At 43.5% G+C, this 24,291-nt stretch overlaps 1 protein-coding gene across 1 annotated transcript; it reads left to right on the forward strand.

Moving 5' to 3' along the window:
- Positions 1 to 5,718: 5,718 nt before the first annotated feature.
- LOC125728070 (ELAV-like protein 4) lies at positions 5,719 to 24,159 on the forward strand (the record flags this gene model as incomplete). The annotated part of the gene is made up of 3 exons (XM_049005138.1): positions 5,719 to 6,113; positions 20,647 to 20,733; positions 23,908 to 24,159. Coding segments are annotated over exons 1-3 (348 nt in total), but the record flags the coding sequence as incomplete, so codon positions are not given.
- Positions 24,160 to 24,291: the final 132 nt, after the last annotated feature.

Below are 24,291 nucleotides of genomic sequence, written 5' to 3' on the forward strand. Positions count from 1 at the left end.
AATGGTCTGTTTTAGAAAATATTTCACTGCGACAGTGGCCTTTGAATATACGCACTGCACCGGAGCGTGAAATGTATTTTTACAGCTGTCACGCTCCATACCTGACATTCTACACAGCTGATTTGCAATCACACGATGTTGCACTTCTTTTCTGATTCGACTCCTGCCGATTCATGCCTTCTTGGTCGAGGTCTCAATACAGCTGTGGTCTGCTCAACCTCAATGTTACTTTAATCAAGTTTAAATGTTTCAGGGTGACCACACATCATTTTTGTCATCTGCACAACAGGTGACATGGAAGGATATTTGCATTTTTTTTAACGTATAAAAAAAGTGAACGCAGCTAAGATATGTTTGGTGAAGAATTTAATGTTTGAAGAAAGATGCCAGGAAGGGTTGTTGCAGTTGTAGTTGTTTTGTTTTCGGTTTCAGGTAAAGTTTTGTTTCACTTTTATTTGGTGAATGCAAGCCTTCGTGTTGATTCTACAGTAAATACTCGTCAGCCTTGTAGCTGACTTTAGGCTCTTGCGTGTTAATCCTACTTAAAACACGTATTCTTTACATGTCAATAAACTTGCACTGTCTGTGGTTCAGGAGGGCAGAACAAGTCAGATTTCTTGCTATAGGGCTAGTGTTCATATCAATGCTCACCTTAAGCGGTCGATGAAACGGTATTGACAAAGGAGACGCATGAGGCCTTTCTCTGTTTAATATGATACTAAGTCATCATTCACAAGGCTGCCCACCATTACGTCACATATCGCCTGCTCATTGTCTTTACACATCTTACCAGTCACTTTGTGGTCTCCTGCTTCCGGACTCTTTCCGTGTTTGAGAGTGGCAGGCATTTAAAATCTGGCACACCTAGGCGGGATCTGATTGGTTAAATGCTGGTGCATCCATCTTCCCACCCTGTAGGTGTCTGGCTGGACATATCGAGCTGTTTCCCTCACCATTACATAACTTTAAATTGGACTGAAGCGATGCACTGCAAAAAAAAATATAGAGTCCAACAGACGGGTGTCTGTCTGAACTACCTCATGTCATGCTCCATATTTCAACAGACGCACTTTTTATTTTTATTTTTTCTGATTCATTAAGTGGATGAAACTCCGATTGGATTGCTGGCTGGCTTTTACAGCGTTTCTGACTAAGATTTATAATGTCAAATTCTTGGCAGGTCTCTCAACAGTTTTGTTACGCCAGCATAATTTTTTTCTAGAACTTTCTATTTGGAAATACTGTAGCTGGTGTGAATCCGGACTAAGCGTTTCAGCTTTCGAAAGGGGCAAATTCTCCGTTCATATCAGATATTTAGCCACTGTAACAGACAAGCTGCCATCGATAGCATTTCGATGACTTTCAACATCATTTTCTGACATTATGTATATTTTCAAGTTGACATAATTTGGACTCTGCATCTGCTTTAACATCAGGCATGAAAATTACCTTTGTCTATAGGCTGTGAGTTCTAAAGATACCTTATTTAAATGTTAAGAACCATCATTTAGACGTACTCACATTCATCATGCATTAACAGAAGTACTGCCGACAGTAACAATTTTAAAACCAAAATCATGTACCTGACTGTCCGTGTAGACTAAGATTAATTTACTTTACACATTTCCTCTTAATTAGAAAACAGAGAGAATTGTATATTTTGCACATATTTGATTTACTACAGCACAATGTGAGAATGTTTTAGCACGAAAACTCCCCAGCCCCATTGTTCAATTTTGCAATGTGGCTCCCCAAGATTCTGAACAATTATAATGAGGACCCCCTTCATATTCTGCAATCTATTCATTTTTCAGTATTATGTATATGTCATTAACAAATTAATTCAGATCTTCATAAATTATACCGTAAAAATGTCAGTGCTGCAGGACTATAACCTTGACCAGCATATTTACCTTTTGATTAATGAGTCCCTAGTGACCCCCCCCCCCTTCCTCCACCCCCACTTATATCACTTCTGCAGAATTGGAGGCAAATTCAGCCTTGCCTTTACAAAACTAAACTAACATATACTGATGTTGATACCTTTGCACATTGCTGGCTGCAGCTTGCCGTCCCAGGAGCAGGTCACTGAGAGGGAATTCCAGCTGCATATTTTCAGTTAGACAGAGGCACCTGTGTAAAGATATTGTTGTAGAGGAGGCAAGATTTTAACATCAGTTGGTCTTTTTCTGAGAGGGAGTATCGGTGTAAATACATATTTTATACAGTGGCAAGGTCACTTCTGAAGTATGGCTGTGGCATTCTGGGAATGTGACTGGATGGATACTGTCGAGCTGGACAGAGAAAATTGCCCGATTGATGAAGGGATTAAGATGCAAACCCAGAAGGATTTACCCATCAGACACCCATCACACTCTCATTTTGTCTGGGTCTCCAATCCTAAAACCTGCTTTCTCATGCCTACAGAAATGGTAGGTATTCGTTAAAAAATCACATTATTTTATTAAGAACTATATGCACTTGATTTATTTGATGACTTCCATCTTTTGATCCATCCATACATCCCCCCATCCATTCTGCAGCTGCTTATCCATTATCGGGTGCAAGGGCTTATATAGCTGTACCATTCCACACTGTGGACACCCTGTTACACTCCTCTCCTCAGTCTGCACCCTGCATGCCAGGCATTGTGTGGGTCTGCAAGGAAGGCAGCTCTCTCACTAATAACTTACAGGTGTGTAGGCGGGGCTAGTGCACCAGATTTAACCTTCCCAAACCAACTTAATTACCTGCTTTGTTCCAAAGTCGCAGAGCTCTCTGTCACCTGGGGATGATGACATAACTCAAATAAACGTCTGAGTCCGGGGCAGCCGCACATACCCGCCGAGTGCTGCAGGAGCTATAGACAACCAGCAGGCCTGATTTATATATAACCAGAATATTGTGTCTCGGGCTTCATGGTAGAAGCTAAATTAAATTGATTACTGTGGATTTATGCATTGACCATACACTGTTGCTATTTTTTTCCAGCAAGATCTTAAAAAGTGGTTATAAAAAAACCTAGAGCATGAAAGGACATTAATTCAGCAAGAAGCAACTTCATCTACGCTGTCGCCGTCACAGGATGCGTCCTCAAATTAATCTTTACTTATCGGTTCAAAGAAGCTCATTCGCCAAGGAGTCAAAAGTAGAAACTTCAGCAGCCTCATCTTTTATCCCGGGGCTTGAGCTGTAGCAGGTGGAGATGAACTCAGAGGACGGCTCCTGCTCATTGACACCCCGCTACACCACCATGAGGTTCCATCTCCAGCTTTTACAGGAAACAAAGAGAAGATACGAAACTGTGTGCACTATTAAGAAAGTCACACAGAAAAGGCGCTGTGAAGTTTGGAAACACAGCATTCTTTGTTTGTTTTTAATTGAAGGTAGTGAGGCCTCGGAGGTCTTTAAGAGCTCATTAATATTTCAGGCACATTGTCTGGAAAAGCTTTAGTACTCAATAAGGTGCAAGGGGGCAACTGTAAAAAGTGGAAAGAGGGCTGGTTTGACGCTCCTTATGGTTTTATCTGTATGTCTGTTTCTTCTCAACAATGTTAAGTGTGGTTAGTAGCACACAGGGAAAAGTCAAAGGAGCTTCTCCAGTTTGCCGGACGCACATATAGATTAGAAAAGGAGGAGATGTCGAGATTAAAACCATGCTTCAAGGAGCAGCACTGCTGAGAATATTTGGGCTCATTAAGGGTGGGGTTAATAACGCTTGAGAGGTTGGGGGCCGTGAAGAGGGCTGTAATATTCACCCTAAGCACTTGTTAAACTCACAAAACTCATAAATAGGTTAATGGACTAACTGGAGTTTTTTTGCAACAGTGAGTGTCTCTCTGTAATTGAAAAAAATGCAGAAAAATTAGACAGCTAATGTGTTCTCATCTTTGATTCATGAAAAAAAAGACCAGACAGGGTTGGAATAATGGTCTACAGGAAGTAGTGACTGGATTCAAGGTAAACATGGTTGTCTAGATGCACTGATGTAATCAGAAAGAAATTCTGGTAGATCTAGGACTGTATCATACCCTAAGTAACATGGAACCATGTTTCTGCACTTGGATGTGCTGAGGTTTGCAGTTCTGTTCTTGAGTTCTAGACCAGCCAAGGTGAACATTGTTAATATTTCATGTTTGCCTCAGTTATTGCTGTATTCTCATGCCAAAAGCCAGTCTTTAAATTGCTTGAAAGCTCGAGAGGACATAACAGTTAAAGTCCATCAGAAAATTAAAAAGGAAAACGTGACCATTTGTGACTGATACATTTTTCAAATATCTATTTTTGCTTTCCGACACTGTTCTTTAAAATGATTGAATTTCTAAACTCGAGGTCGAGTGGAAAGCCATAACATATTCAGCAAATGAACCCAATAACCCTAATTACAAACCTTACTGACTATTTCTCCTGCTGTGAAATGTCTGTCGTGTTTGAAATCTTCCGTGCTCGTACTGTCAAAAGTAACCCCGTGCGTCGAGAGGTTTACCGGTCGAAATAGAAATTACCGAAATGGCAATAGTTTGTGTGCTGATGCCCAAAGTAAGCACCATGTTCCAGAAAGCAATCGATTCTGGATCAATAGACCTATCGATTGTCATTCTATATATACCGGAATCGATTTCTATCCTTACTCCGCATGCTGTAAATGCAGTGAAGCGCACACTATGAGTTATTATCATTTTATATCAGCGTTTCGTTCCACCAAACATTAACTTTTAAAGAGACCTTTTCACAAACGCTATATTTGGTATAGCTTATTCCTGTGTTACAATCGTCGAAATCAAGTTACCCAGTTAAGAGGGTAGGCCTATACAAAGAAACACACAATTGTTAAGCGGTAAAATTAATATATAATGATTTTCTTCAGTAAAGTGCCTTTTAAGAAACAGCAGCCAAACTTTTATATATAAAAAAGGGCGTAAGATTAAAATCAGTAGACTGGTCCTGCGATGAATCCCAAGTGAAAGTAAAAGAGATTCGCAATTACCCCTTGTCCCCCTCCCGCCCCAATTAGCTCCCACACACACCCTTAACCCAGACAACCATGGACGTGAAACAGGTTTTTCAGTGGTTGGGGCTTTGGGGCTACATGTTAATTATTGATGCTTCTTGCGTGCAGCTGCAATGGAGGGTATCCAGAGCTCACAAGAGGTTCTGAATAGAGGGGGCGTCACACCACAACGCCAACTCGCAAACTAGTTTTAAAGGGGAAAACTCTGCTTATATTGAAATTATTTTTATGGTTTTATGTTGTTGTTCTGTTGATGTCAACAGCAGCTGTTTCGAATATTGCGCATACTCAAAAGACCTCAAAATATCAAAAGACGTGGCTGAGGTTTTCTCCAGAGAAATGTTAAAGGATTTGTTATAGACAAAAAAAAATGTATAATAATTCATACTTTTCTGAGCGCTGCTTTTCCTTTGTAGGAATTAAACCGTAATGTGTTCTACATCATCTTCAAAGTTTCTTCATTTTTGCCTTGTTGCGGTGCGGTGTTCGCACAGCTATGGTCTGCGTGTAATTTCATTGTTCTAATGCCGCTCTCCCTGTCCTTTGTCGTTGGGGCCAAATTAACGGTAACTGTCAGTAGCGTCACAAACCGCCGGCACCTGAGATTTCATCCCATTGGTATCAGTCCCCATCATCCGCCCAGCTTTCTTCTCTTCCCTCCTCCTTTGTACACACAAGCGTACCTCCCCTTCTCTCCGCTCCATAGCAGCCAATGAGATTCTACACCCGACTGACAGATGGCTCCATAAATAAGGTGTAGAAAAAAGGATCTCCGGCACTTGCAAACCAGTGAAGCTTCACCCTTTTTGTTTTTTATGTTTTATTTTGTTCACTTTCTTTCCATGCAAAGCTCTTGCACGGCGATTGCAGACTGCTGAAAGAAAGGCGATACGGGCGCGCTGCTCCTTTCAGTTAACGGTGCGCCGGCTGCCGCGTCTACGCGATCGTCCTTGGGACCGCACGCGTTCCGCTAGCGGACTGCCGCACGCAGACTCCCAGCCCTTTCATTCTCTTCGTCCTGTTACGAAGACGCCGAGCAAGCACTTTCCAGCTGCTTTAATTTAAAATTTTATTCTATCTTCGCAGAACAAGAATGGTCATGGTGAGTAATTTATTTAAATAGAATTTTTGAGTAAGCTTTCTCTGGCAAAATCTTTGAGATTTTCCGCCTTGCACTTCTATGTATAATAGCCTAATTATTAGTGAATATGCACTTCGGCTGTGTGATATGTGAAATACATTTGAGAAAGATCAGTGTGTTGCCCGTATCCTTAATATTCCTAAATGTACTTAAGATGCGGCAGTGTTTTTTAGTTGTCGTCGCTTCAGATTTTTTTTTTCGTCTACGTGTGTGTGCGTTTCCCGTGATCTTTCTTTTGTGGGCGAGAGCGAAAGGTGCTCTGTTCCAAAAAGGTGGAAAACTATGCAGACATCACACCAGACTCCCAATAATAATATACCACTAATAAAAATACATTCGACACAAAGCTGTCTGTGGGCAGGCTTAATACACGATAAGAGTTGTGAGAAAGAGTTGCATTCGCTTCGTGAATATTTTATAACCCATATTGTCATTTTCGGAAGCAGTGATTTATTGCAAAGATAATTTTGCTTCAAAAATAAGTCATGTTTTTGACTCGCTGAGAGTATATATGGATGGGTTAATTTTAAATATGTAAGCTCAGTGTCCAAAATTGGAAAGAAAATTAACTGTTTCAATTAACGCTGTAAGTAGATACATTAAATGAATTACACGAAATCGTTAGCTGCTTGTCAAATTTCACCTTTTATAATGAAAACTCGTTTTCCTACCTATCTCATCGCATGCACGTGTCGAAAAAAATACTTCTGCGAAGTATTACGGCATTTATAACAGAAACGGTAATAATAACAGTAACTTGTATTTTGATATGTTAATTATGAGAATCAGCATTTAATTATCATGTATCAGAAGTAATCGTTAAAAAAAGTATTTTTAAAAAGCGCCCGATTAGGAGTCCTTAATATATGCCGCTAGAATGAATCTCTGACGTAAAACGCGCTGAGCATCGCGGCCGGTACGAATTGATCGCGCAGCTCCCCTCTAGCAGTCCCTTGCAGCGCCTGTGCGCCTCCCAGAATGAAGGTGTTAATTTTCCGAGAGTGGATGGACGGATGGCTGAGCGAGCCAGTGAGAGGGCTGCAGCGCGCTCTCCCGGAGAGGGGGCCGCTCTGACCTCACAGGCGAGGAGGAGACAGGGGGTGGGCTGCAGAGGAGCGCTCGCGCCGGAGCGCGTGCATTCTCAGCCTGCCTCTCAGCCTGCGAGGAGGAATGCCTGCCATCGCAAGCCGTCTTCAGCCTCCTGGTCACTGAGGGAGAGAGAGACACACAGTGGGAGGGAGAGAAAGAGAGAGATCCGAGTGGGGAAATTTGCTTGGGTGGGGGAAACGCGGCTGCCAGCTCAGAGATGGAGTGGAATGGGTTTAAGATGGTAAGGCGGCTGTGGACCCCGCAGCAGCACCTCTCGGACTCACTCGCATCATGCTTCCTCTGTGCTCTGTGTGCCAGTGGGGTGTCATTTTCTACAATTTGGGGGATGCTGGGGGGGGGATGTGTTTGTTTTGCTGAGGAGTGCTATGGGGGGGGGGGGGGAGGGTCCGGGGGCCGGTGGCAGGAGGCGAGGGAATGGGGCTGAGTGCCCCGCTTTGGTGAACAAGGAGACTCAGTATCTCACGCCGATTGCCCCCCTCTTGGGCTGCGATCGGCTTTGTTGAGCATCCGTGTCACGTCTGTGCCGGGCATGGCAGTGCGCTGCCTGTCCCTCCTCCATGGCACCTCGCTGGCTTCGCTCTCGTCACGTCTCCTGCGCGGCTTCTCCTTCGCTCTGTGTTGTTTCCGTCGTGGTTCGGAGGCATCTAGCCGAGGTCCGTCACATGCAGTCAAGCTCTGCGTCGCCCGCATAGGAGTGGGGTGAATGTGGGTGTGCGTGTGCCTTCCCCTATCCACCCACTATTACTTTAAAACCCCAGACCCCCTCAGCCCTGCACGCTGCCCCTGCTGCAGCTGCATCCACTCGCCTCCCATGCATGCTGTAGCTTTATTCTCTAACTCAGGCTCCTACCTCCTTTTCTCTTTTGTTTCTGCTGAGACGTGCGTTCATTGTTGACTGAGTCACTGGCTCCCCCCCCCTCCCGGCTGTGTCCGCGCTGGTGGGAGCCAGTGCCTGTCAGGGACATAAGTTTAACTGGCATCGATCAGGAACAGGTGCCAGGCGGCACAGCTGGCAAACCTCAGGGCGGAAGCATTTTATCGAAGATCTCTTGAGTGTCACGGCCGACTTGAAAGGTTTCATCAAATGTTGAAGTGGCTTATTCTGTCCAGAAGCCATTATTTTTCCCCTGGTCGTTAGTAGCAGAAAAAAAAATGTAGATTTTTTTTTTTTTTTTAAAGCTTTGCCAAAATATTACTCATGTGCTTTGGGTTTGTCCTCTGAAGGAATTTCGCTTCTGTGAGCGAGCAACCGGGGAGGATTGTTAATGCGAGAGGAAACATTCACCTCTTTGTATGCAAGTTGCCTTAGTGGGGAAAAACACTCACACACACCATCTGAGCACAAGGCGCGACTCTCAAGACTAATGATGGATACTCTATGTGAACGGCAGCAAAACGAGCTTGTCTGCCTTCCTCACTCCCCACTGTATAGCTGGTAAAGGCTTGCCTGTCTTTCCGCATCAGGGGAGGGTGCTGGTGGAGGGGGGGGGGGGGGTGTAGAGAGAGAGAGAGGGAGGGAGAGAGAGAGAGAGAATGTTTATGGTGCGGAACTTCATGTGGTCCTCAGCATCAGCCGCCCCCAAACTGCGCAGTCATCACTCGCAGTGCCCCCAGCATTCCGCTCCCAGCATGCATGCTTATCCCCCTCCTTCAAATTCATGCTTTTGTGTGTAGGGAAGGTGGACGGGTGCAGGGCAGTGGGTCTCGTGGCCGGGGGGGAGGAAACCCTGGAGTGACCGAGGAGAAAAGCAGGGTGAGGAGAGGAGTGTGGCGTCAGCAGGGCCTCTGCGGCGTGAGCGGGCCCATGACTCCGTCTGACGCTAAGGGCGAGGAGGAAGAGGGATGGGCGGAAATGCGGCAGCCTGTCTCCAGGCCTGAGAGGCCGCGCCCTTTGACTGCCCAGGGCTGCCACATCCTCCAGCCCCAATACAGTAACAAGCTGATTGATTTTTCTCACGGTGCTTTGCAGTTTAAATAGCGTCATGTGGCAGCACGCAGGCCAGCACAGGCGTGGCTGGTGTAGCGCATCCCAGTAACGGTCTTCGCTGCGCATTTCTGACCGCCTGTCACAAATGCTGCTCGTTCATCTGTCATGGACAGCAGGCCACAGATACGGCTTTGCTCCTTTAAGGTCCGAAATTGACCGATTTCTCCAGATAGCCGTGACGAATAATAACGGGGAGGAAGCCGCCCAGTTGCGGAAAAGCGGGTGTTGCGTGTTTCGCGTGTCGCCAGTGGCGGTCACCTATTGTCACCGTTACAGGAGTTTCTGCTTTTCTTCTGAGAGAGATGGCATCGGCCTATAATTAACTCGATTAACCACCGCTGAGGATGTGCGGGATGTTGTAAATGTTGTAAATCGGACGCGGGTGGCAAGTTTCTGCTTGTACAGTTGGCACTGCATTTTTGCTTCTGCAGTTTCTGTGCATTTAGGGGGTTGTTACAGGTTCTGGGCCAGTGAAAGGGAAGGGGGATAACTGACAAGCTAATGTATTCGAGGGAACACAGCAAACGGGGGGCAGATTAAGCATTAGACGAATGAACAGAAGGTTAAAGTTTACTGAGGGAGACACCGGAGCACGGTGCTGTGGAACATTCTGGTGTGACACAATAGGGATGAGTCCTGCCTTCACTGCTAACATCTGCCTGAAGCGTCTGTCTTACTCACCGGCTTTATTTTAACAAAAAATCTGCAGTTACAGTGAGGATAGGGGTGATGGCCGTCATTTTGGTCATTTTCGGTCTTCACAATGGATATGTTGCCCTCATCTCAGAGATAAGATATTTGGGCAAATCTTTAAAGTAGACAAGACCTCTGCGTTAATTTGTTCTGTTTGTTCATTTCATTGAATGAGGGGATGACGGTTCTGTTTGTTTGGTCCTTTTAAGTTAGTCAATTTCGCCAGTGAAATACCCTCTCTTACGCCACCCACTGGTGTAATGGTGTTCCGATGTCTAAAAGAGAATAGCTAATATTTTATGGACGCAAATGATAAATATATAATTATTAAATATTCAAAATGATATATGAGATAAATTTAAGCAACATAAGCATTTCAAAATAAATAAGGACTCCCACCCACTGTAATTTTGCTGTTTGAGTGGCAGCTTATGAACCCAAATATGGCCAGGATGTCAAGGTCAGTGGGGGCCCGATTGCAGGCAGTGCCATCTTCAGCACTGGGACTCTCAATGTGACACTGCAGTGTCACGGCCAGTTGGTGTTAAGGATCCTGTCATCAACAATTTATAAAACTGAAACTGCATGAAACAACTAGAGAAGTAAAAGTTAACAACGTGTAACTAAATAAGGTTTAAGTTCATAGATTTGGTGCGCATCCATTTTGGAACATTAGTTTTCAGAGAGTTTCATCAGAATATACTGTGAAATTGCCTGATTTTAAAACTCGCAGGTGTTTCCTATCATTTAATTGTCATCATTGATATACTCATATAAGGCACCATAGCTTTGACTATTACGGTTTGAAGGTATTGTGGAATCTTTATTGATATTAATATATTAATACTTCATCTTCCGAAATAAACTTGCATGACAAATTTCTTATTCAATCTCTGTAATCATCAAACACCAAACTGTCCACATCTGTTTTTGGGCAGCTGTAGGGCAGTAAGTTAAAGGTTTATATGCTGAAAGGATAAAAATGAGTTGCAGTAAGCACGATTCCTTTTGAAATATTTCTTTGACTACATATTCGTGTATATCAAAGCAACTTTTTAGGCAAAAAAAAAATGGAATAGGCTTCCTGCATGGTTTCAGAAATGTATTCATCTACTTTCCCCCTTCAGCGGGCAGAAATGAAGAGATTTCGCTGTGCAAGGAGCCAGCTTCAGAAACGCGAAGCTAATTCCTTTGGCAGGAATTCAAAGTGCCACAGACAGATGATAATAAGCTGGAATTACTTAGCACTAATAAACACAGGGTCGGAGTCAATTCGCCACTGCCTTTAACAGAAGCGTTCGCAGTCAAAATATGCGTACACAAAAATAATATCAGAGAGGAAACATACATAACCCTTAAACCCAAAAATTCTGATTAGTGCTACTGAGAAGCCTAGAAATCTGAATTTTCCTTCTTTTGGAATGATACCTTTTTCTGGTCGCGGTGCCCGACAGTCAAGGGCATCGGTGACATGTTCTCCTATGGAGCGAGTTCGAGCTGCACAACACCGAATTTTTCGCATCTCAGGGAACATTGTGTTAGTCTTAGTAATCATTATTACAGTAACTCCTTTAACTGCCATTAAAAGAGGTGCATATTTGTGACGCTGCAGGACGTTTCAAGGTCATCCCCAAAACAGCAGCTCTTCGTATGCCAATAAAAACATTAAATATTCATATCCCTTGTAGGGCAACTCATCATCCTGGGTTGATTATTAAAAAGAAAGTGTGACAAACGCAACAGGAACACCGACTGTTAAATTACGATAAGATACATATACATATCTATCATATATATACAGTATATATAAAGCTGTCGACTTACATTTCAGGAAAAACACTGTCTGCCCAAAAGTGAAAACATGGATTAAATTTTAGTCTGGGCTGCTATAAAAAAAAGATAAGATAGGCAGATATATAAAACTTGTCTGGAAAAGTGCACTAAAGTCTAAAATGTAATAAAACTGGAACTTATATCAGATTTCATAAATCTGACAGCGGAAATGGATAAGTCACAATATCATGCAAAATGGGTTAGTCGAAATTATGCGTCTGCAGCAAAAAGCTACTGTTACCAATAAAATGATCATTTAGTCACAAACATTGTATGTTTATAGCGTAAACGTGTGATGATTTAGGAACCTTTTTCCATGTATAGGCATTAGATTGGTTAGGCCCCGTTTGCCTGGGGAAACTGAAACTATGGAGAAAATGAGCAAATACGGGTGACTGTCTGGAACGCTTGTTCAAATATAATAACTGTAAAATGAGCGAGATAGAAAATTAATCAAACAATGTAACATGTTGACTTAAGAAATGGCCCCCACCTTAACAAGACCAGCAGATCACTTTAATAAAACCCAGCAAGTTACACGTCAAAAAATATTTACACAAGGCTGTTGGACTGAGACAGCAAGAACGATATCACCATTTAAATGGGAACTGTCCGGAATCTGGAAATACTGAGAATGACGTTTTAGGCATAGAGCTGCTGGACATCAGTCCTGCTTTTAGACCACATTTTGCATTTAAGTCATTCGATGTCTGGCCTTCGGTATTGGCATACAGTGGTCAGAAGGCTGTACCTGAGTTGTGAAGCAGTGTTAGGTAAATGCACGGTTTGATCACCCTAAAAACCGTGAAAACGCATCAGTAAATCCAGACCAGATGCTTTTTAGCTTAACAGCTTGGGAGTCAGGTAACCTGAGGTTCTGCTGTTGGTCAGATCCACCTGTCAATTATTTATAGCTGTTTCCTTCAGCCGTTGACATCGCGGCTATGGGTTAGACACTTATCGTGAAATTCTTCACCCCCCTGTTTGTTTTGTCATCCGCCGAAAGCGCTCCTTTATTTCCGTATCTGCGTCTGTCCCCGTCCCGCCCCGTAACAAACCGCGCTTCTCCGTCTAATCCCCCTGCCACGTGCTTTGTGTTCACCGTGCCCACCGACAGCATTCTCACAAATGGCTCTATTCATCAAAGGCGCTTTCTGGCCTGGAGGACAGCTACACGCTTTTCACATTTCTGAGGCGCGATGTTGACTCTGTGTGTGAAAAAATGAGCAGTGAGGCGATTTGGAGATTTCCTCTTTATGCATTTACATAGGCCTCACTCTCTTTCTGTTGTACCTTGCTGTGGGATTATGCAGACCACACCATTACAGTACACTGGGCATGTGTCCACAATGAAACACTATGAGTTGCTGGTTGAAAACTATTATAGCCTTTTGTCCTCTGTCACCTGGGCACCTGACCAGAAGGCGTAAATTAAGCCTTGTGTTAATATTTTTTAAAATTTGAAATATCAGTATAGGTCGGCTAATTTCTAATTAGCGTCATATTTTGTTTTTGATAAAAATAAATATAATTGCACACAATAAGCTAGATCCGTTTTACTGAAATACTGACTTTTAGGGCAATTTATATAAATCAGTTCTTTGCTTGTTGTAGCTGATCAGGCTGAGGTTTGGATTTACTAGTGTTTTTTTTTATCATTCAAACATTATCTTCCTATGCCCTAATCTTCATTTTGCATCTTGGTCTGTATATAGGTGAGGTGTGAAACTATCCATAACAAAAGAACTACAGAATTCCGGACTAGTCCAGGTTAAAACTTGGATTATTGCCCCTAGCTCACAGCAGAACTCTCCTTTACTCTTATAATTTTTTGGTGGAAAATGGTTTTCCAGTGGTCTTTCAAAGACTGCCATTTGTTTTTTTTTGATGGACTTCTATTGTTCTGAAGAGGTACCAATCAGTTTTGCGAATTGAAAGAAATAATGTGGCATTTGCATTTTGAAAGGAAATCTCTTGGCCCTTTGATCTCACACACAAAGCTGAATTCACTGTTCTTGTTGATATGTTTGCTGGGGAATTCGGGTATGCTAATGACGCTGTCTGAGAATAAGGTCTCTGTCGCAAGTCACCAGCAAAAAAAAGAAAAGTAGCTGACTGCTGAAAATCGCATGGCCTGCACAGGTGCAGCGATCTGCAACCTGCCAGCTACCTGTAGGGATGCGTGTGCAACATCTGGTGCTGACGCAGTGGAACCAGCGCCATTTGCACAGAATAGTGCTGGTGTGGAACGTGCACTTGGGTTAGTCCTGGTGAAGAGCAAGGCTTCACTCTTAACCTACCGCTGACCTCCTTCCTCTAAGGAAGGGTCACCTTCACCCAGAGGGTCGAGCATGTGCCTGTGCAGCTGTGGGTTTGCTGGACCTGGGGGGGGGGGGCAGTAGTGAGCTTGGGCCTCCATCCTGTCCCTGATGTGGTGCCTACAGAAGGTGTGCCACTCAGGGGACATGCCCCTTTAGCGCAGTCTTTTATGAGAAACACTGTTCCCTAGAATAGCCCCTCTCTCCTGTGCTTCAAAGACAGAAGTGTGCTCCTGTTTGTTTATGACATGGCGGCCCAGGGGCTGCACCCTGCAGCTTTCAGAGAGCCCATTTTAATTAGCACTTGATTGATGCCTGACACACCATCCAGGTTGGCTTAATACCCAATTATGAGTCTGAGGGCACACCTGGGCCCCTGCAAAGCAGACCAGGAAACCCTATATCTTATTGTTGTTGTTGTGGTTGTTAATACTCGTCAGCACCATACTGGTTGAGCAGTTATGGAAGATTAAAGTTGGATAGATTAATAGATGGATGATGTTGATGATGAGTATGATCAATTTATTTTGTAGACACTATACTAAACATGTCTATATACTTTACTCTTCGGTTATGTACTATATAGTAACTAACGAAGTTTTGCTATATCACTAATAATAATACGCCTCTGTCACTTGACGATGATGCTGAGAATGATAAATGAGAGTTTCTCTCCTGCATTTTGGGCACCTGTGTACCCCCGCATGGTGGGTGCTGGGCCGCCTGTGTTACTATGCAGCACTCAGCACGTAGCGGTGGAGCGTGGGCTGCCTCTCCCACGCCGATCTACACAGGTCAAGGTGGGGAAGGGGTGGGGCTGGGCCAGCATCCAGGAACGCTCCCCTCTGCTCTGGGAGGGGAGAGTACAGGAGCCCTCAGTGCTCCATACCACTGTTACCTCAGAATCGATTTGTGCTCACACTGCTGTAGGATTTGTGCTGAGCAGTTTGCCATATGCAAATGCCTTCAGCCATGTTAGGCTTTATCTGCACTTCCATACATTCTGCTAATGTCCCTCTGAAGTACCCGGTATTCCTTAAATGATGGCACACATCAAAGAAAAAAAGCCATAATGGATTTTTGCATCCTTTACAGGGAAACTGCTCTCTGTGAAAATGTTTTTTTTTTTTTTTTTAGCTGCAAGACGTTCAGGTGCAGCAGTGTGTTCAGGCCTGAATGGAGCTGTAGAGTTCAGCCCAAGAGACTCATGGTCCAGTAAAATCCTCTTTGGTGTCTGGTTCTGAACTGGTATCTGAGAAGTGGCACAGGGCTCTCGTCCCCCGCAAAAGCCTTCGAGGAAAGCTCCGCGCTTTCACGTGGGAATTTTTTTATGCTCGTAATTTCCCAAGCCGGAAGACCTTTCCTCAAAAAATTCAGGCACCAAGTCCTCCCCTCGTGCAACCAAACGGCAGAATGGAGGCCTTTTGATGTGATGTTTTCAGCGTGATAGGAATCACACAAAAGGAATCACTCAGTGGCTGGGTTATTAAGCTGTTCCTAACCAGAGGAAAGCAGTTTGCGTGCGTTCGCTTAGTTAAACACCAAAAACTATATCCTAAAGGATCCTTTCATTTTGTGTTATCTTTTGCAGTTGAGTGGGGTAAAACTGAAACTGGCTAGCAATTTGTCTCACTCAATAGGATTTGCAACCTTTGTAGTGAGAAACATGTTGATTATCATCCGACGTAAAGGGAACCCATGTACAATTGATCAGCATTGAGGATTTACTTAAACGGTAAAGTAAACTGATCCTGGTACAGTCATATTCGTCTGCACAGCATCCCCCAAACTATATCTGAAATTTGAAGTTAACTAGCCCTGGCTTCTTCTTGACAGATCAGTCGATCTGGAGATATTTAAACACTTTTGCTCTGATGTCTTATTATAAATTATGAAAGGATGATTGCCTTGGTTTATTCTTTGCATGTAGGACTTGCTCGGGGTGGTAGTGAGGTTCAGCCAGCTTTTAATTGAACCCTGAGCCATACTCTGGCCCTGGAGCCTCAGCAGGGGGAAGAGAGGAAGGAGACAAACAGCATCTCTTATTGTATTGATTCCATGAAACTCTGGACTTCATGAGGGAAAAAAAATAGTAAAAACAAAGTAAAGAGAAAAATTGCTTACATACTGGAACATTTATTATTCTGAGTCACAAAAAAAAATCCATTTGGCAAAGCAGCTGCCGATCGATGGGAGTGGAGGCAGGCAGCCATGGAGCACAGGCTCCCAGATTGCTATCCTGATTGATCCCGACCAGCTTCCGTCTGACCTGCAGGATGCAGAGGAGCCCAGAGCCGCCGGGCGGACGGGGAGCGTCGGAATCTTTTATATGAGAAAAGACAGAAAAATAAAAATCGATACCGAGAGGGAACTCCACTGACCTCATGTAAAAAGATATGAGCCTTACAAATCTGTCGGAATGCTTCTGATGTGCGTTTCGGGGGGGGGGGGTGCGAGCCACACGCGCTCACCAGCGCCGACTCACCAGGATATGGTGGCGCACTGAGAGGAACGAACGTCGTTTGGCTCAGAGAAGCACGTGTTGGGAGGGGATTGAAGGTCACTTCACTGTAATGTGGCATAAAATAGGTTAGAAGGTCCGTAAATATATCATTAAAATACTACAATATATAACTTTGTGTGTATATAACACAAAAACACAGTTTTTAAAATAAAAATATTCTGAACTGATACAATCATCCCTGTGCGCCATTTTTGAGAAATGTATAACTATTTCGGCAGCACTAGTTTATCAGCGAGCTAATGCTAGATATTCAGTCATGCGACGTTTGGGTCAGTGACAGACCACAAGTACGACGGTGGTCCCATAAGATTATAATGGAGTTGAGAAAAAGTATCATTGCCTAGCTGTCGTAGTCGTAGTAACATCGTAGCACAACGCATTACTCATGTGTTTGTGGTGATGGTGTAAACAAACTCACTGCGCGGCCAGTCATACATAAGTATAGAGCATACAGTTATGCACAGTACATAATACCTGATAATGATAAGAAACAACTATATTACTGCTTTATGAATTTACAATACTGTACTTTTTTATCATTATGTAGGTGTGTAGTAGGCTGTACCATCTAGGTTTGTGTAACTACAATCTATGATGTTCTCACAATGGCAAAATCGGCTAATGGTGCCATTCTCGCAACGTATCCCTGTCGCTAAGTGACACATGACGGTATTGATTCAGATAAGCTAATGTATGCACATACATTATTCTACCTTATATAAGCTGGGTATTTTTCATATCATTCCTGCTTTTACTATATGTTAGTGTTATTTTAGGTTTAATATGTTATTTGGTATGATTTGGTAGTTCTGGGATCTTTAGATCTGGGAACGTTCATTTTTTCCCCCATATGAATTAACGGTAATGGCTTCTTTACTTTACTCCATTTCAACTTACGAACGGTTTCATAGGAACGCCTGACTTTTGTAAAGCGGCGGATACCTGTATAAACTTGCCACAATGGATTTTTCTGCTATATTACAAATTTTTGATAGTCAGGTTCCTGGTGGTTCATCAGAAACCCGTCCAGGAACTTCCTGTAATCCGAGCACAGCCAAGGCCGATTCGTTCATGGGACCGTGCCGGTTCTGATTTGCAAAACGTGGCCCGGCTGTAGCTTTGTGGAATCCCAGGACTCACTCCTTTTTAATTTCAAACCATGGGCACCACAGACTCACAAATCCACTGCATTGTACGACCGAGACCTTTTCCAGTAAAATTATCCTATTGGGCCTATTTATATAGCCTTTATTAAATTGCAGAAAAAAAAAATATATGAAATATATCAACAGGACTTGAACACGAAACAGCACAGCTGCCGTTTGGAGAAACGCCTGTAGAGTGTTAACTATTGAGGAATTTCTTTCACCAAGTTCTGCTAATAAGAGTGCTTTGGAAGCCCTTTAGCATCCGCTTAAAACACTCCATCCCATCTGCTTCCCCATAATCCAATTCTGTGTACAAAATTACCAAATGTTTCTAATGATAAAACCTTAATAACGACATGCCAATTTTGTATACCTATCTACTGCAGGAGTTGCTTACATAGCTAAGCAATTTACATAGGTACATTGGTAATATAGCTATTGCTGCTTTTTGAATACATTCTGATACTGGGACATATAAATTTTTTTATTGAGTTATATAAACATAACAAGATGTTTGCATAATACAGTTTAAAGCCACAGAGAGAAAAAATATTCAGTGTTTGCATTGTAAACTTTCTTATCAGAAATAGGGTATTTGTGTTTTTGAGGCCATGGTTGTTTTGATCAGGGTCACTAACAATCTAATTTATTAGTTTGTGAGACGTAGCTCCTTGTATCTATGGATGTAATTTAATGTCAAGCACGCATTTGAGGTGACCTGCGCTTTACGCCAGGCTGACATTAAGCACCCAGGCTGTGTAAGTCCCCGCACAGTCAGGGGACACCAATGGATGACAGGGAGGGAGCTCATGCACACTCACATCCACGCGCTGGATTTCAAGAGGTCTGCCTCAGAGCACACCTCGTGTCGCACCCTTTGCACTCCACAGCAAGACTGGAGCAGCCATTACGCTATAAGGGCAGGGGAGTGTGTTCTACCCTGAGCACAGATACATATCGCATCCATGTCGAAGTTGGCGCTATTGGGCGCCATTCACACTAACATGTCTATGGTTAATTCAAATCAGGAATACATTAGGAATAAGTAGACGACTTGGCAATGGAGGTGCAGCTCTGAATTTAATATTTCGTCGCAGATCTGTGGTGTGGGCATGAATGAAGCAGCCGGTTCAGGTTCTGAGATGAGGGTATGGGACAGAGGATTAAAAAATAGACGAAAGGCGTGAGACTTTTATTATTTTGTGGGATGACATTTTTTGGTGTCTTAAGGAAAATGCAGACAGGATGCATCCTGATATGCCGTAATGCGTCATTATACTTTGCTTGCATGCTGCATGCTTTTTAGATAAGATTACAGTGCCCCCCCCCCGCCCCTCCATCCACAGTTTGGCTTTTCACGGTTTCAGTTACCCGCAGTTAACCATAGTCTGAAGATACTAAATGGAAAATTCCAGAAAGAAACAATTCTTACATTTTGAAATATGCGCCATCCTGAGTGGCATGATGAAATCTCACTCCTTCCCATCCAGGACATGAATCTTCCCTTTGTCCAGCGTGTCCAAGCTGCATATGCTACCCGCCGTTACGCACTTACCGGCCGTCTCGTTTATCAAATCCACTGTCGTGGTATTGCATGTGACCACATTCACTTTCACTCTTATTACAGTATATTGTCTGAATTGTTCTATTTTATTATAAATTTTTATTGCTACCGTCTTTTGTATAATTTACCTTTGTTGTCGGTATGTATATGAAAAAAGCATTAGTATATACAGTGTTCAGTACTCTCCTTGCTTTCAGACATCTGCTGGGAGTCTTGGAACATATCCCCAATGGATGAGGGAGCACTACAGTACATTTTTTATTGCATTAATTTTAATACCCGTTTTTATTAATGCGACATCATTCGCTTCAGCACACTGCAGACTTGTGAGGCTCGAGATGCTTCACAGTGCTGAGTGTCCAGCATACTTTAAATGTGCATTATGGGTTTATCTCTGAGACCCAACTCTGACTATCATACTGTGTATCGTGTCTGTCGCATCACTTCCGGCTTCTGATTGGTTGATTGCAGGCATGTGTTTTGTTTTTCCCCGAAAGCAAGTGTGTGTTCCCTCTATGGGCTTCGCGCCCACCAAGAGACCCTAATGTCGCTGATGTACGTGTGGGTGGCGGGTAGGAGGCGGGGGGGTGATGCTGACTGGCGGCCCAGCAGCTGGGGACAACCGCTGCCTGAATTCATGAGCATGCATGCTAGTCCGACGCGGCCTTGAACATGCAAAATCTGCAGCCTCTCTTTTTGTTATGTAATTGTGGAGGCTGACATGACTGTGTGTATATAATGTTTGTGTTAAAAATCATATAGCAGATTGTGATATTGTGACCTGCAGTCTTCACTAAAACTAAAACACAGGTGGCATAAGCTGATGTAAAATGAATCAGGCTGTGCTTTAATGATAACACTATCCCATCTAAATTATTAGCCTTAATTGCCGTCCGTCTCTTCCACTAGGTAATTCCTCTCTAGCTGTATATAGACCACATAGAGACATATAGTAATGCTACAGTTTCTGTCAGCTAGCGGGGTCTCTTACTGGAAAATAATGAATAAGAAATGGTTATCCGCAGATCATAAAGTGTCTCCTAAATTGTTATAGAGCCCCCAGTTCTCCAGACATTTCTGGTATAACACAGCAACCCAGTCTGATCTTTGCCTTGAACGATCACCTGATATCTATTATTTCAGAGCCATATTCCCAGAAAATCAGAACATGACACAGTAATGCGGCGTCCCGCCGTTTTCCAGACAGGGCAGTTGATGCAGAGAGGAGAAGCCACCTGTGTGTTTTAGTGTGACTGCTGAGCACCAGGCTGTGGAGAGAAGCGCCGCGTTAAATGTTGACCCTGAAACTTCCTGTAGGGATCGACTGAGACACAGTGGCGTCAGGCAGAACTCCCACAGCTACAGGGCTGGGCAGAGAAGGGGCTGCTGACACAGCCAAAGATGGTAAGGAGACGACCGCATGGCCTGCTACCCAACACCCCCCCCCCCCCCCCCCCCCTGCGCTAAGGCTTTCTGCTGAGAGAGTAGCCATGAGCATGATGCTTCAGTGGGCCTACGACAACTTAAAATGGAACTTGCAGAAAACCTACAGCAACCTTGCAAATAAGATGGATACTGGTGGACTTGGTCCTGAAAAATGATAAACAAAAATGTTTCAAAGGTGTTTTTAGCCTTGCGAACAATATACAGTATATATATGCGTGCGTGTCTCAACACTGAACTATTTGTTAAAATTGTAAAATTGTAGATAAATAATTAATTTCAGTATGGACGTGTTACGTTGTGATACTGTTTCTGCTATTCTGTATTCTGTAGCGCTTGTGAAATGTTGAGTTTTTTAGGCAGAATCTGAAAACGTAACATTTGCATCTATTGCATTGGTACGTAAAAAGAAAGACTGAAGGAAGTGAAACCCCTGGAGTTTAGCCATTCTCAGAGGAGCCCCCTCCCTGTTGCCCCGCTTGCCCGGACACGCTTGTCAGGTGAATCCCTCCAAACCCCCCCCGCCGCTCCCCGCGGATCACGACCCTCCCTGCGCCACCTCCCACAAATAGCTAATCTCAGGAGACACTTTTCCGAATGACTCAGTCACATTAGATTTGTGTTTTTTTCTTCTTTAAAATAAAAATCTTTCAAGGCTCCGCCTGGAATAAAAGCAAACAAACGCAGCCCACACACACGGCTCCTGATACTGACGGAGCCGTCGTACAATACAAGCCGCCTATAATATAATATAAACGCATTTCTAGAGAGACATGCGTTAGCTGGGAGCCCCGTTTGCGTGCTGCCGCAGTGCCCGGGCTCAAACTGCGGCTGCCGTCTCACTCGGGCGAACTCGGAGACGCCAAGGATTGATGGGTAGTTATAAACGTGTCGCAATTTGGCAGGTACAGCGTGATCTAAAATGTGCTTCCGTCAACCTTTTACTTAACATCCCGGCAAGATAAAATTCGTTTATTTACAGTGCTTCGTGTGATACGCCAGCAACCCAATTTAATTATATATTCAAAAAAAAGTAGAAACTTCTGATAATAAAGTTAGTTTGTTTATTATGAGACATGTTCTTGTGCCGAGAAACGATTTCTCACTTTCTTGGCGTCTAGGAGCTCCATTCAGCAGAAGCTTTTTCCTATACTAGTGCTATCGGCACGATAACTTTGGGTACTTACCATGCTGTATTTGAGTTTTACAACAGTTTTTAACTTAAAAAAGGTAGAATGTATCTTTAAATTCCACAGGCGTTAGATCGTTTTGCTGAAACTTGTTTAAAAGAAAAATAGATGTCATTTTTGATTGGTACAGTTTTTAATTTGGGCTGCACCTGGTTATAAATAGTTAATGGAAAAAAACACTGCATAGATTGTAATTTATTCTTATGTAAAAAAAAAAACGGCACCTTTTTCTGTAACACATTACATAAAGTAAATTATAACACGGGATAATATGTAAATCCACTAGCGTTGTGATATGACTGAGCTACTCTGGGTTTCATAACCGTTGACCATTCACTACCAGCTGCTAGTCAGTTGAGGGTCCAGCAAGGTCTCCAGACCCCAAATGATCACCGACGTATTTTTAAAAACCAGGAGCTGTTCAGGAAACATTTACACCAGATGCGAGTTCTTGCTTTCATTTCCATACGGACTGCATCCATTTGAACTGAAACAAAAACAGATCCTAATGATCCCTGGTATCATGTAAATATATCATAGCGACAACAAACAAAACCAAGGAAAAATTAATTTCAGTTAAAAAAAACAAAGACTGATCTTGGATACTTACCACTGTGGGAAAAAAAGCCAAAGATTTAACAAAGAAAACCATAATTCTTCTAAAAGCTGTCTAGTTTGCCAGATGGCAGCTTACACTTGCCTGTATGCAAACATGCTGATATACGTAAAACTCTAATATACTGGTACCTAAAATTAAGCAAAGGCACATTTTTATCTCAGTTTTATTGTATTCAGTTTACTACATATAAGAGGACTATCTAAGACCTGTCATAGATTATACTACTACTTTTTAATTTTAAAATATTGTTCTAGTGACATTACATATTTTATTATGTAAGGTAGATACACTAAAAATAAATCATGTTGGAAATTCAGCCGAGGTCTTTTTGCCTGTTTTCATACTTTCACTAGAAGGAAAGATTTTATTCTGACTCGGAGTTGAAAGTACCTCACAGTCAGACTGATTTGAATATTAAACATGTAGGTGGAGTCAGCCGTTTAACAACCCCCCCATCCTCCGCCCCCCCCCCCCCCCCCCCCCCAAATTTCCTCTCTATTTTCTTGTCGTTTTTTTTCCTGGAGATCCAGTATATTCAGAGAAAATTTAAATTTAAACCATTATTAAATCATCGGGAGCCAGAGTATGCTCTACACACATAGTCTGCACGTCTGTTTCCGGAACGCTCCGCTCCACGAATCCCGGTATTACTGTCCCTGCATGTGGCTGACAGGAGATGCTTTTCCAGCTCGCTGTCTGACAGTGTGCCCCCCCCTTCTTTCCGAATCCCAAACAAAAACACAACCCAGTCTACATACCTTTAGCTTCAACGTCTCCTTAAGTGGAAGATGGCAGCCAGCTGACTGTAGAAGAAGAAAAGCAAATTATTAAATTAGGCACCAATTTTACATAAATGGGTGAATACATTTAGTGGCAGTGAGGACCTTAAAATGAGCATTAGCCGGTGGATACGCCCAACAGGCTCTTTCTTCACTCTCCACTCCCTCTGGGGCAGCAGACTCCACTTCAAACACCTGATCTCCAGCAGAAACGCTCAAGCAGCAACAGATATTGTCCCGCCATGACAGCGGTGCCGCACTGAAGGCCTCACTTCGTTACCTACCTCGAGTGTGCTAGCTATCAAAGCTCAAGAAGAGAATCAAAATGTGTCTGAGAGGAGGGAACACGTTAGAAACCAAACTAGCTACCATTCCTTGGACATTTAACCGCTTGGGTCCATGCTGTACCATTAGTAGAGGCTTTGTAATGATTCGGTGCTGGGAATGCGCAACCTTCACCGGATGCTAAAGAGCTGCATCCCCGTGGGTCCTGCCAGTCGCTGTTCTAAGAGACCATCTCCCTGCTTTTCTCTCTTCCTCTTTGCAGATAATTAGCAACATAGAGCCTCAGGTCACGAATGGGCCGAGTGCCACCACGACCAACGGGCCCTCCAGCAACAGCCGGAGCTGCCCGTCACCCATGCAGACCGGCAGCTCCAACGACGACAGCAAGACCAACCTCATCGTCAACTACCTGCCGCAGAACATGACCCAGGAAGAGTTCCGCAGCCTTTTCGGCAGCATCGGAGAGATCGAGTCCTGCAAACTAGTGCGGGATAAGATCACAGGTAGAGCCTGGGTGTGGGGCGCCTGCAATGGGTACCGAACCGCACGGAAGCCAGATTTCTGACTCACCTGCAGAGGAAAATAGCCTCTAAGTCAGCTAGCTGACAGCATGAATGTGCTGTGGAATGTTATTGCAGTCACAAAG

Source organism: Brienomyrus brachyistius, unplaced genomic scaffold (genome assembly GCF_023856365.1).
Source record: "Brienomyrus brachyistius isolate T26 unplaced genomic scaffold, BBRACH_0.4 scaffold152, whole genome shotgun sequence".
NCBI lineage: Eukaryota > Metazoa > Chordata > Actinopteri > Osteoglossiformes > Mormyridae > Brienomyrus > Brienomyrus brachyistius.